This window comes from Pundamilia nyererei, unplaced genomic scaffold (assembly GCF_000239375.1).
Source record: "Pundamilia nyererei isolate P.nyererei 1_Seehausen unplaced genomic scaffold, PunNye1.0 scaffold00055, whole genome shotgun sequence".
In the NCBI taxonomy this organism is placed as follows: domain Eukaryota; kingdom Metazoa; phylum Chordata; class Actinopteri; order Cichliformes; family Cichlidae; genus Pundamilia; species Pundamilia nyererei.
In genome coordinates, this window is record NW_005187456.1 from 2036684 (window position 1) to 2049770 (window position 13087).

General features: G+C 41.3%; 1 protein-coding gene across 1 annotated transcript in view; it reads left to right on the forward strand.

The window, feature by feature from the left end:
• Positions 1 to 1151: 1151 nt before the first annotated feature.
• The window catches only part of dcbld2 (discoidin, CUB and LCCL domain containing 2), a 19515-nt gene continuing 7579 nt past the window's right edge, over positions 1152 to 13087 (forward strand). Inside the window, exons 1-8 of the mRNA XM_005733940.1 lie at positions 1152 to 1197; positions 2818 to 3042; positions 4866 to 5003; positions 7995 to 8046; positions 8131 to 8203; positions 10334 to 10467; positions 10639 to 10679; positions 11242 to 11442. Of these exons, the coding sequence (XP_005733997.1) occupies positions 1152 to 1197; positions 2818 to 3042; positions 4866 to 5003; positions 7995 to 8046; positions 8131 to 8203; positions 10334 to 10467; positions 10639 to 10679; positions 11242 to 11442 (910 nt within the window). The remainder of the gene's footprint in view (positions 1198 to 2817; positions 3043 to 4865; positions 5004 to 7994; positions 8047 to 8130; positions 8204 to 10333; positions 10468 to 10638; positions 10680 to 11241; positions 11443 to 13087) is intronic.

Genomic DNA, 13087 nt, shown 5'->3' on the forward strand with positions numbered 1-13087 from the left:
CACGTTAACTGTACATTCACATTAATAGATGGGTGTGATGATAGACATTTGCTTTTAGTATTGTTTCTTGAGCCTGAGAGCTCTCCTTTTATGAAAGTAATCTGCACTCCTGTTAAGCACCATACAGTTGCTCGGTAACTTTTGTGAGTCAGGGTGAGGGAAGCTGCTTTGTTTTTGTCCTGTTCATCTGGATAATGTCCACTGAGAGGCTCTTACGTAACTGCAGGTCCACAGAACATCGAGTTAGCACCATGAAGCGTGACTGCTTAGTGTTATCTCAGAGCCACACACAACATCCACAGACTGAGGCTTTGCTTTCTCTCTCACACACACGCTCTGTTGAAACACAGCTTTTAATTTTTGAAAAAGTCTCTAAATCATCTTACATGTAATCGTTAACTTTCAGGTTCATGTGTTGTTCTCTGGAGAACAGCCAACATTTTTTTTTTTGTCTATAAAAACTAAACAAGAAGTAATACTTAGCCCTTCACTGAACACCATTACTGCATTGGATTACATAATTTAACAGGCACTGTTATTAAAAGTATGGCAGCATTAAAAACTTTGTTTTTGTTGTTGACCAAATGCTATAAGTTTTCAAAAAGTAAGAAGTTCAAGTGTCATTACATCTGAATTTCTTGTGTATAGATTTTGCATAAAGTATGGCAGATATGTTAAAATGAGAAACTGGTCATTCTATAAGTGTTTCACAAGCTAGTGGGCAACTTACAGTGAAATCCCTGCTGGACTCAGCAGCACTGGACACTTCTGCATGTGCCGCAAAGGTCATTATAAACAACAGGAATCAGTCGCTCTGGAAAGCAAGCTGGGTTATGTGAGGACACCCTCACTAAATTAGCCCAAACATCTTTTTCTGTATTATGCTCTGCTTAAAAAAAAAAGAAAAGAAAGAAAGATACTAGTTCATATTGGTCAACATACACTAACCAGCCACAACATTTAGCTACACCTTGCTAAGTACTCGATTGGACCCCTGCCTTAATTCTTTATGGCATAGCTAAACCAAGGAAGCATTCCTGAGGGATCTTGGTCCATATTGACATGATTGAGATCTATCAACTGTTCAGCCTGTTTGAGCACAGTCAACTCATGTTATAGAGTCCAGTATGAGATGATTTGAGCTTTGCGACATGGTGGTTTATCTTGCAGATGGCTACACTGTCACTGATGTCAAAGGTAGTACTCAGGTACATGGTACTCGGTTGGTGCTGAGGTGGCAGTGTACACAAAAAAAAACATCCCCCACACCATTACACCACCACCAACAGCCTGAACTGTTGATACAAGGCAGGATGGATCATTTATTTCCTGATTGTTTAAGCCAAATTCTGATCCTACCTCCTAGACTCAACAGACCAGGCATTATTTTGTGGGTCTGTGAGTTGTAGCCTCAGTTTCCTGCCCCTAGCTGACAGCTGTGGCACCCAGTGTGGTCTTCTGCTTCTGTAGCCCCGCTACTTCAAGGTTTCATGTATCAGGCATTCAGAGATGCTCTTCTGTGCACGTTGGTTGAAATGAATGGTTATTTGAATTACTTTTGCCTTCCTGTCAAGTCAAGCCTCTGACATCATCTGGGCATTTTTTGCCCACAGAACTGCCACCCACTGGATAATTTTCTCTTTTATGGGTCATTCTCTATATTCCCAAGAAATGGATCTCAGGAAAATCAGAAGTTTCTGAAATATTCAATTCAGTCTAGTCCATCTGGCAACAAAAAGAACGTTTAAAGTCCCTAAAATCACGTTAATTCCTCATTATGATTCTTAGCGTGGTCAACTTTACAATTTCTCTGTCTAAATGCATTGAGCTGCAGTCATGTGATTGCCTGATGAGATAATGGTGTTATCGATATGTTGAACAGGACAGCTTTCGACATTTTCCAGGGTTCACATGCATTGTCATTGTTAGCCCCTTTTAAAGGCGATGCTTGCCTCGAGTTCTTCACCTTTTTCTCAAAGACACCCTCTGGAGGAAGCTCATTTGCATTGCTTGTATGCAACGTCATTGTTTCAGTCACTACCCACTGCTTGTGTCCATAGCACAAGGTAGGAATGTAGACAGACAAGCTAATCAACAGTTTTACTGTCACATCTACATTACTACACTACTTTAGTTCTTCCGCTTCACGCTGCAAAACGCCCAAGTGTGAGGTCGAGAGCATCACCTGACGAAGTCAAGAGAGCAATCCTGAGACCAGCAAAGTCGAGCCACTCCCCTACTTGGCTGCTCCTAGAAATTCTCTCCATAAAATTCAGAGAATCGCATCAGAACTTTTCTGACCAGTTTATGATGTCATTGTGGTTAGAGCCATCTTTTATATACGGTCTATGGATATAAACATTTTATGTATAACAACTATTTTGTTTGCTAATGCTAATTCAGTTTGAGCAGACTAAAGGTAAAGCCCCAGCCAGATGTGAGCAATAAGCTGCTAGCTCGTTGCCTGTTTATACTTGTATTGGGGATCATTTTGAACTGCGGGGTAACTCAGCAGGACAGTGCAAGTTGAACTGACTTAAAATAAACCTCAGTTGTCACGTTTTTGCAATTTAATTGCTTAAGGAAACATTAAACCTTACATATCTTTGCTTGTTTTAAGTGAAACTGAGTAAATATATCCTCTATTGCAACAAGATCTCAGTGACCATGAACACAAAATCAACAAAAGCTAGTTTTTGCCCAGTAACCAAGAGATGTGGTGTTACTTTTATACTTTAGATGGTGTAAATCACACCTACTTTTTTTCTTGCGTTTCTTGAAACCCAAACTGTTTTTGTTTTTTTTGTTGTTCCACAGGTGATGGCTGTGGCCCCAGTATACTTGGCCCCGAGAGTGGGACTCTGTCCTCTCTGGGATACCCAAGGACGTATCCGAACAACACTGTGTGCGAGTGGGAGATCAGTGTGCCGCATGACAAGAGGATCCATTTTCTCTTTGCTTTATTGGACATAGAAGACAGCGACTGCCAGGTCAACTACCTCCGCCTGTACAACGGCATCGGTCCAAACAGGAGCGAGATTGGTGAGGGTGACAGGCGGATGTTAAACTGGACTTAATGTTTTGTAGAGGGCAAATCCAAGTTGTTGTTAAAAATAAACATGCAGTAAACAATACAGAGTAAGGGAATCCTGCTTGTTTCTATATAAAGCAGCAGATCAGTCTGTGATAGGTTTTTGTCAGGTTTTGGACTGATCTTTGGAAAGCCCTTCTCTGTGCGTCATTCTAACACTGCCTATTGGGTGTCAGAGTCTAACAATTTTCTGAAATCGACAGTTCAACATTCACACCCACTCTGTCATGATTGGCCGGTGTCCAAAGATGAGAGAGACTGTACCCACAGTTTAATCATTTTTCTCTAGCTTTCCTTTCTTCTGTCACTCTTCTTACAAATAATGAACTACCATACTACTGAAGAGACTGTGTCATTGTTATTAACCCATTATCTTAATTCTGTTGCGTCTTCCTTTTCTTGATGATGTCTGGCTTTTCACTTCAATGTTGTGTGCGGACATTTGAAATGCCTGCAAACGCCTCTTCTTTCAGACGAGCTTGGAAAACGCGTCTTATGAGCAGATAATGAACATTATCTGTTTATAGGCAGAGGAGAAATGTGGTTATTACATTAAAGGAGTTAAATGTCAGGAAATTGGAGGACCTATTGTCTTTCACTGTTATAACCTCGCCATTGTAAGTTATTAGGCAGATTTCGCCCTGATCTCAGCCAAGGGTGGATTATTTTAAGCTATGGGTGTTTTTGGGCAGTTTAATACGCTAAAGTCAGAGTCATTGCATGATGCATAGGGAATATAAAGCCTGCTAAGGTCATGCGTTTGTTTCCAACATTGGTCTTTGCTAATACATACTACTAATAGAGATGCACAGCAGCGTCTCTGAGCCTTTTTATTATTGAGTTTCTCATATTTTTACCATCAGACGTCTAACCTTGGTAGATCAGAAGCTATCAGAGCAATAAGAAAACTTTGGCCTATTATCACAAGTGTTATATTTAGTATAAACTGAGCAAAACTCGTTTTCATTGCCAAAGCCAGCCATCTTTCGTCCCCCCCGTCTGAATGCGTTGTTACGTTTGTGTTGCTATATCAGATTTAAAGTAACAAATGCTTAAAATAATCAGTTGTAACATTTCTTATGTCTTTGTGCTATTTCCAATCAAATGTTGGCTTTAAATGATTTACAAAATACTGCACTCTGCTTTCATCTCACACAGTCTCAGCAACAAGTTTATGCCTCCTAGAATATTGGTCAAATTCTAGTGAAATGTGCACATGTTGCGCTCACGGTCAAGGTCACATTTGTCATTTTACGTGCAATAACCTGTGAATTGAGCCGGACGAGCTGCTGCCTGATTGTGAAAATTTTCAATAACCAGATTGACATTGTCCCAAGGTTTTTGGAAACACTGTTGCCTTATATCAATCTAAAATATTGCTATGTATGGATGTAAAGCATTGGAAAGTGTATTATAATGCATGATGGTGCACATGAATATCTCAACAAATATATCAGTCTGTGGCTGACGAGTCTGCATCATATATCTTGTTGTTATTATTATTATATATTTATATTATAATTTAGGCCATTATGACCATGAAGGAGGTGTTAGGTTGCTCTTTATCAGAAGGGTCTTATAAAAACCTGCATTTAACTTGGTGAATCCTGGAGAAAGAAAATTAGATTGAATTTTCCCAGAATATATCCGAGACACTCCTCAAGTCCATCTTACTTAATGAAACTGATGAAATCTTGTTTTTGTGGTTTTGTTTTTTTGGGGCATTAATTTGTTTAACTGACCAGCCTCTTTGTATCCCTGTTCTGCTTAACAGTGAAGCTCTGCGGGTTGGGTCTGAAGGTTGAACATCTGTTCAATTCCACTGGCAACCAGGCCACTGTGCAGTTCATGAGTGGGACCCACCATACTGGACGCGGTTTCTACCTGTCCTACTCCACCACTGAACACGCAGGTAACGGCAGACTCTCAGCTCACCCACGCCGAAGTCTCTCATTGTCTTCTTATCATCCCAGCCTGCAGTAACAGTCGTGTGGTTCAGAAATCTCAAGTTTGAGCTTGTGTGCACGTCTGCTTCGGCCCCGGGGTGGGGGAATAAGACTTGATTCAGCGATTGTGAGTTTGGGTTAATCACAGCTATTTCGTTCTGCACCTTCACATTATTTTAACAGCTCTGAAGTAATCTGGGTGTTCTGGAAAAGTCTTGCACGCAGATCAGTAACACATGGGTTTGTCTAAAAGCTGGCAACCTGTTACTGTTGGTGTGTAAGAACTGCAGATCTCCCTCCTGTTGGATCATCCAGTTTTCTCTGTTTGTCAAAAATCCTGCCGGTGTTAGTGGATGAAAACGTCAGTCGATCAGTCCGGGCAAAAGTGATACACCTAACACCTAATTGGCCAACACTGCAACCTCTAGATGGGACTGTCTAAGTTTTCTGTTTCTAATGGGTAAAGTTGGAACAGGTCTGACTTTCTATGGCTGCCTTAAACATCTTTTTGAGGATTGTGCATGCAGTTTTTCCACTGGGCCAATTCAGATGTGTCCAAACACTTGGAACCAAGAGAATCTTTAATGGGGCTGGGCAGGGAGGGTGACTCGTCATTTTATTTTGCTAATTTAATCATCTGCCTCTTAAAGAATTCCATTTGGTGAATAACAAACTGATGTAATGGAGTTGAAAGCACGCGCATGCTAATAAATAGATATTTGGCCATTGTGCACATTCTTGGTGCTAGTTTCTGGGAAATAACCCTTCTTCAATGTCCACTGTGCTTAAAAACAGTGTCACTCTAAGTCATATTTGAAAACTAGTGCTTTTGTATTGCCTGGATATTTAATATCATATATTAGTTGCAACAAGTTAGTCAATTAGAGGCTGCAGAACATCCTTTCATGTGATTGCTCGATTTAGATCCTTTGGCTTTTTTCCCCCCAGTTTAAAAAGAAAATGGTTCTAAATATTTGTGTGTTTGTGCAAAATGCCCCTTCTCACACACCGGCTAATATGTTCTCATACTGACAGTGTTATATGTATGTTGAATGTTTTTATGATCAGGACCAATGTAGATGACATGCATGCCTCATTATCCTATATGCAAACGATATCCATGGTGATAAAAAGACCACACAAAAAAAGAGAGGTGGGAGTTGAATAGAGAACTGTGTGTTCACTTCTGTGGCGACGGCGCTCGAGGCCGCATGAGAGGCTTTTTACGATGTGGTGTTTGCTCACCGCGGAATACGAATTTAAACATGCAGCAAAGATAAGGAGCTGCTCTGCTGTGACTGTCTGGAATTCCAGCTGCAGTATGTGCAGGGTGATCATGCTAGTGGGCATCGTTTCAGATGGCTGTTTTTCTTACATAAATGCGAGAACAGCGAGGGGTGGCATGAGCAGATGCTAACCACTGAATGTGCACAATTTTGGGTTTAGTCAGATTGAAAATTAGCAGCATACCATGACTGGGGGAAAAAAGTAAATCTACTGTTTTCTTACTGGATGTGTTCCCACTGGGCTGTGATGGTTAAAGCTGAGTGTAGTTAATGAAAGTAGCAGGGAGGGGGTGAAGGAAAATCCAGACTTTTTGGGAAGTGGAAAAGGGGCAAAGCCACAGTGAAGCCACAATGGCACTGAGGGGTAAAAGGAAGTGAGAGTAATTGAAAAAATATTCATGGTTTGTGGTTTTATTGTAAGACTTGCATCCTGTGAGAAAGTCCTAATTGAGCTCAACTGTGATATATTACACAGTAGTGAGGTTGCAGGATTAGATGAATTGTAACAGCCGGTGGCAGCTCGATCCAAGTCACTCATGTTAGAGTTCTGCACAGGGACAATGGGGACAAAGCTGTACGTTAGCTTAATTACCAAGGATTTAAAATTAGAGATTTATTTCCTTAGTAAGCATCTCCCTTGTTTCTGAAGACGTGCCTCGTCATGTGGATGCTTTGGAGATAAATGGATAATTGGAGCCACAAGAAGAAAGCCGCAGCAGTGACGTGTGTGCGATGCAGTAATATTTTTGTCTTGGCGGTTATCTCAGCTCGACTGAATCACTGCAAGGCAAACAAGGCCATCAGTGCGCCCAGCCACTTTTTCCACAAAGGCGCTGATGTGCGTGATGTCGTCTTGTAACTGATGCATGCAGATGAGCGTGGGTGGACAGCTAAGTAACTGAGTAACCATGGTGATTGGGGGTGTTTGTCATTTTTTTGACTCATTGGTTGGTCTGCCAGATAAAGGGTTTTATTTTTCTCTTTGTAATGTGGTGAAGACTCCCACACACTGACCATCTCCACGAGGTTTATTTACACTTCTTAGTAGCCCACATCATCCTGTTGGACTTCACGTCCACACCCAACTGACATACCTCTCCAATAACACACATCCTTCACTGGATGACTTTAACGTGTTCGACCTGGATGTGAAAAACAACCAAAATTGCTCCAAAATGAACTGATTCCAGCTACTTAATGCAATTACTTTGCTGTGTTTATTTGTCTGCTGTGATCCAGTGAGAGTGAACTGAACATCTGCTCGCTTGAACAACACAAAATAAATAAAAAAACATTTCAACCTGAGTGCTCTGGATGGTTGCTTTTAGCCATTCTAGCAGCGGTGCACTCTGTTGAATGGTCCATCTCACCACTTTGCTTCACAGCTGTTTAATGTTTAATGTACCCACCCTCGTGGCACTCCGAGGAATCCCAGTGGGGCTTATGATTCGCTCACTGTCACCGTGAGGCCAAATTTAGTCAGAACGTTGGATTTGTCGAAATGTATGTTTAACATTAATCAGCGATTACGATGATGATTAGCTGGATATGGTAAACGGTTCACAAGGTAAAGAAACTGAAAGGGTGGATTTAAGAAGAAAATAAAAGTGGGTGATACTTTATCAAGAACATGCAGAGACCAGTTCTGATGCTGTTTATTTGCCTTTGCAGATCTAATCACCTGCGTGGACAAGGGAATGAACTTCACCGAGGCAGAGTACAGGTAAACAGAGTTTGCTTTTTGTGCATGTCGGCGCACTGATTATACTGGTGGATATGAACTGTGAACGTGCCGCTCTCTTTTTAGGAAGTACTGTCCGGCAGGCTGCTTGACATCTACAGAGGAGATTTCTGGAACTATACCCAATGGTTACAGAGAGGTGGGTACACGCCCCGTCTATGCACAGACATACACGTGCATCGCTTTTATTTATGTTTTCTTAGCTACAAGTTATCTTTGTGAAGGAGGCGAAAGGAGCGGTGGCTCAAACGTGTCTTGGATTGATGACCTCACAGCACTCCCGCTGCGTGTGAGGTCACGGGCACTAAGTCTCTGGTTGATGACCTCATGTTTAGAGCTTGAGGATGTCTCATAAGGAGCGAAGGGAGGAAGGGAGCGAGAGAGGGAGTGGTCATGCTGGCTGACGGGAGGATAGGGAGGAGCGTGGGGTTGTGCTTCAGGGAACGAGGCGCCCCACAGGAACAGAGGAGGGGCAGGGTCAGCGGGTGAAAGGGAGGTGAGATAATAGTTTGGCTGAAAATAATAACCTTGTAATCCAGTCCAGCTGCAGGAGGTGTGTGCGTGTGTGTGTGTGTGCGTGTGTGTGTGTGTGCGTGTGTGTGTGTGTGCGTGTGTGTGTGTGCGTGCGTGTGTGGAGAGCAAAAAGCCTGAAGAGTGAATCAGTGTGATTAGAAGTTGGAGAAACCCTTTGTGTACGTGCATGCCTGAGCCGCTTTTGCTTGTGTGCATGTGATTCATTCATGATTGTGTCTTTGGGAGTGTGGAATATGATGGTGAGTGTGTGTGCGTCTCTCACAAGGATCAGTTTCTACACCCAGATCATAATCCTGCAGCTGACTTTAGTTTTTTTTTAATAATTTTACTTCACAGATTTATTCGGTGATCCATGTTCTGGTATTTATTTATTTATTAAAATTTCCATCTCCCACTTATAACACGTGTTAGCGTGGTTTCCTCTGCTGGAGGCAGGGCGCTGTGGTTTGGAGCATTACTTTGTGTTTGTGTTAGGGGTTTTGGCTGGCTCTCTTAAGGATGCGGTATGTGTTTTTGGGGAAGTTTAAGAGTCACACGGAAAGTGTTGATTGCTTGTGGCAGCCTCTAACTGCTACGTGTGTTTGTGAATACATGCGTGGGCTTGTCACTATTCCCCCCCCTCCCCCACAATGCCAGCGTGGGTCTTTCCCGTAAGACTATTTTCCCCCCTCGCACCACCAGCTGCTCATCGGAAGGAGCTCGTGGCCAGAGCGGGATCAGGTTTTGTCAGTTTCTCAGTGATGTGGCACCAGGTTTTGACAGGAATGCAGCTGGGAGGGAATCATTACCTTCATTGCCACTTATTATCCTCTGTGCACAGAAGTGACATCATCCTGACTCATCAGCCTTTATCTCCCTCGGTTTGAAGGTTAAGCGATTATGCTGCAAAGCGGTAATGCCTGTTTCCACTCAGCAGCTTGAAAATGGAGCAAATTTGTAATGGCACCACATGTGTGCCACATAGGAACGCCACTACTACTCAGATTGTCTTTCCTTTCCCAAAACTTCATGATTCCAAAAAGTTTAACTCTTCAAAGTCTGTGTTTGTGAGGTAGTAAAGATATGGTTTTCAATCAAGCATTTTTCTATTGATGAATCAACCTGTGGGTCCTCTGTTTGGGGGGGGAATCCATCCTCTGCCTATCCTGGGAGGCTGGAGCCTGTCCCAGCTATCACAGGGGAAGAGGCGGGGTGCATCTGAAAGCCTTTTTCTAGTCTGTTTCTACTCTATATTCAGACTTTATGCTGAAAATCTTTGCAAACTAATATGACCAGTCGTACATTAACAACATCAATGACAATGGCCCAACAGACTACAAGTCACAAGACTACAACATGTGGTCAGCATTCATGCAGACAGGAACGACTGGTAGAAAACAGAAACCTCAAGACTGGATGTTTCTCTTGTGACCTGCGAGGTCTGATAAGGTGAAAGAAGTGGACTTTTTAGGTGATTTAAAGTGGTTATAGTAGAAAACAAAGTCTCTCTGAGATGACACTGTTTAACTTTCATTCAAATTTCAACCTCTTTAAATGTCCTTGAGTGATTTACAAATAGCAAGATTTTTTTTTTAATCTCGTGAAAAGTACATTTCAGATGTTAGTTGTATCTTTTATTTTGGTGAGTCAGATCTGACTCACTTACTCTTTAGTTAATCTGATCTGGTTTGTAACAACAAAAGGACATAATGATAAGAATATATCAGTTTAATCCTTTGTTCCTTTCGTTCCACAGTCCTCCCCTCTGTGTGTGGCAGCAATCCATGCAGGTGTGGTGTCCAATGCAGCAGGAGGGAATATCAGTGTGGTCAACAGCAAAGGCATCTCTCACTATGAGGGCACACTGGCTAACAATGTCACTTCCACTGTGTAAGAGATTCACCACAGTACACACATGCTCTTCTTCTCTGTTTGCTCCTCTTATTAAACGAAATGTACTTGGTCTCTGTCCTAGAGAAGGTTAAATATATATGCAAATATAAATGATTCTGACAGTTTGGTAATCATAATATTTGCTGGATCTTCTTTCTTACTCCTTAGAGGAACTCGTTCAGATAGCCTGTTCACCTTCACGACCAACGGTGAGTCATCCAGGGTCTTTGCTGTATTGTTTTTCCTATTAAGGACATGATTTTCAGATTCTGTTCACTTGCTGTCGATGACATGTTTTTGTGAGAAATACAAGATAGTTTTAAAATTGATTTGTAAGTAAGTTGCTTAAATGATTTATAGGTTGCTTAAGAAACATCCTCAGTTTATCAAACGGGGGAAAAACAAGGGAAAGATTTGTTTAAAGAATTATGATGAATTTCACTTCCTTACTGTCATTATTTTGGTAGGGGTGTTTTTAGGTGCTTGTATGGCATTATTTTGTCAGGGGGCTTTTTAAAATGTGATTGTCTGTAAAGAAAATATCAACGTCCGAGCTGGAAAATTCTACAGGGCTCCAAATCTTATGTCAGAGACTGGACATCCAAATATTTTGGGGGACGTTCCCCTAGAATTTCTGTTGCTACAGGCATTATCAACTAGGATGTAAATCTTGAAGGTTACCTTTTAATGTAATGCAACCCAAACTTTATTTCATTTCTTAAAGATTTTCTGTTCTTATTACTGAAGCTAAGGGTCTGTTTGTGCTTTCAGGCTGCTATGGAACGCTGGGTTTGGCATCTGGGGGCGTTGCTGATACTCAGCTCAGTGCTTCGTCTGTGTTGGACTGGAGCACTCGTGTGTGGGCACCGTCAGGGGCACGGCTCAAAAAGGAGGGACTGCCATGGGCCTCTTCTCAGAGTGACCAGCAGCAGTGGCTGCAGGTAGATCTCAAGAAGGAGAAGCGGATCACAGGTAAACAAAATTCTAATAACAAAGTTATGTTCATTCAATAAACACAACACATACATTACAGCCACTGTCTCTAATTTAGGTTATAGGCTTAGCTGTAAAATCTCACCAGGCTTCAGTGGATGATTGGCTGGTGATTCTCTGACGTTGTCTTGTGACACCTTCCTTTACACAAACGTTGACCTCATCCTCAGGATAAACTGTGACCACATACTTAATCTGTACCTTTACAAAACAAGGTCACCTTCAGGCGAGCTGATAAAGTTCGCAAACCTTTATGAGCAGTGGCTTCAGTGTTTAAGAAAGTTTGGCAGCTTTTGAGTTACATATCTGTAAATTTCTCTTTTCTTATATGCATTGTTGCTTTGTAATATTATCACAAATCAGTTAGATCAGTTTATTTCAAACATTTAACAGACTAAACTACAGTTGACATATACAGACATTCAACAAAATAAAACACCAACTATTTTAATCAACTGTATATAAGTAACTTAGATTTAATGTTTGAGTAGAAAGAAGTATTAACATATACAATCCTTCCCCCTCCTGTCTAGTGAATGATCACAATAATATCTTACTTTCAAATCACATACCTATACAGGTGCATTTATACCTATCCATTGATATATACATGTAAAGAGTGAACGTATTAATGTATTCATATACACATATTAGGGCTGTGTGATAGGACCAAAATCTCATATCCCGAAATAAGACATCTATCGTCCCGATAACGATATAAATCACAAAAATGTAACATTTTCTATAAATTCTGTAAATCTCGGGCAGCTCGACTTGCGTGAAGTGTTTCCAGCTGGGCGTCGTGTACCTGGAGTCGAATGTTTTAACCGATGCATGAAACTATACATTTTTAGATATGTTGTAACGGCGCCGTTTTCTTTGTGAGTATTTATTACACGGCGTGCTGCGGGGAAAAGCCCGTTCTAACGTTTGAGTCTAAGGTTTATTTTTTTACCACCTGGCGGCTCTTTTTTTGCTTCTCATCCGTAAATACTCTGCAGATTCTTTCACGTGATTCAGTTTATTTTGAAAAGTGTCAACAGGATCTTGAGCTTTATTGTGAAAGGTTTATGTGGAAAATAAACAAGCGGACATGCGATGGTTTTACCGTTGTTGTTGCTAACCACAACGCATAAAAACAGGCGCTTGTCTGTCTGTAGTGTGGTTATATTAAATATAAGAGAACTTTAAGAAATTAATATAGCCGCTACAGTGACCATCAAAACCATGAAAAAAATATTGCCCGAAACTTTATTTTGCGACACCACGAAACAAACGATAGCAAATGATACGATAGACGTTTTTATATTGTCATCCGATATATATCGAACAGCCCTAACACATATGTACATACACTCACATGCATATGTACATATACAGCTTTGAATGCCTATATGGACATTCAGATACCACTCAGAGCTTCCTCATCAGTATTTTAGGAAAATGTTTGAACATTTCTGTGTATATGTAGTGTGCATGCCATGGGCACAATTATAGCCCCTTCCAGACATTTGTGCTATGAGTCATTATTGTTGTTTTCAATTCAGAAGGCAGTTGCTTACTTCAGAGCCTCTATAAAAGGGGCGGGGCAGTTGCACCACTGGCAGGCCACAAAAAAATATTA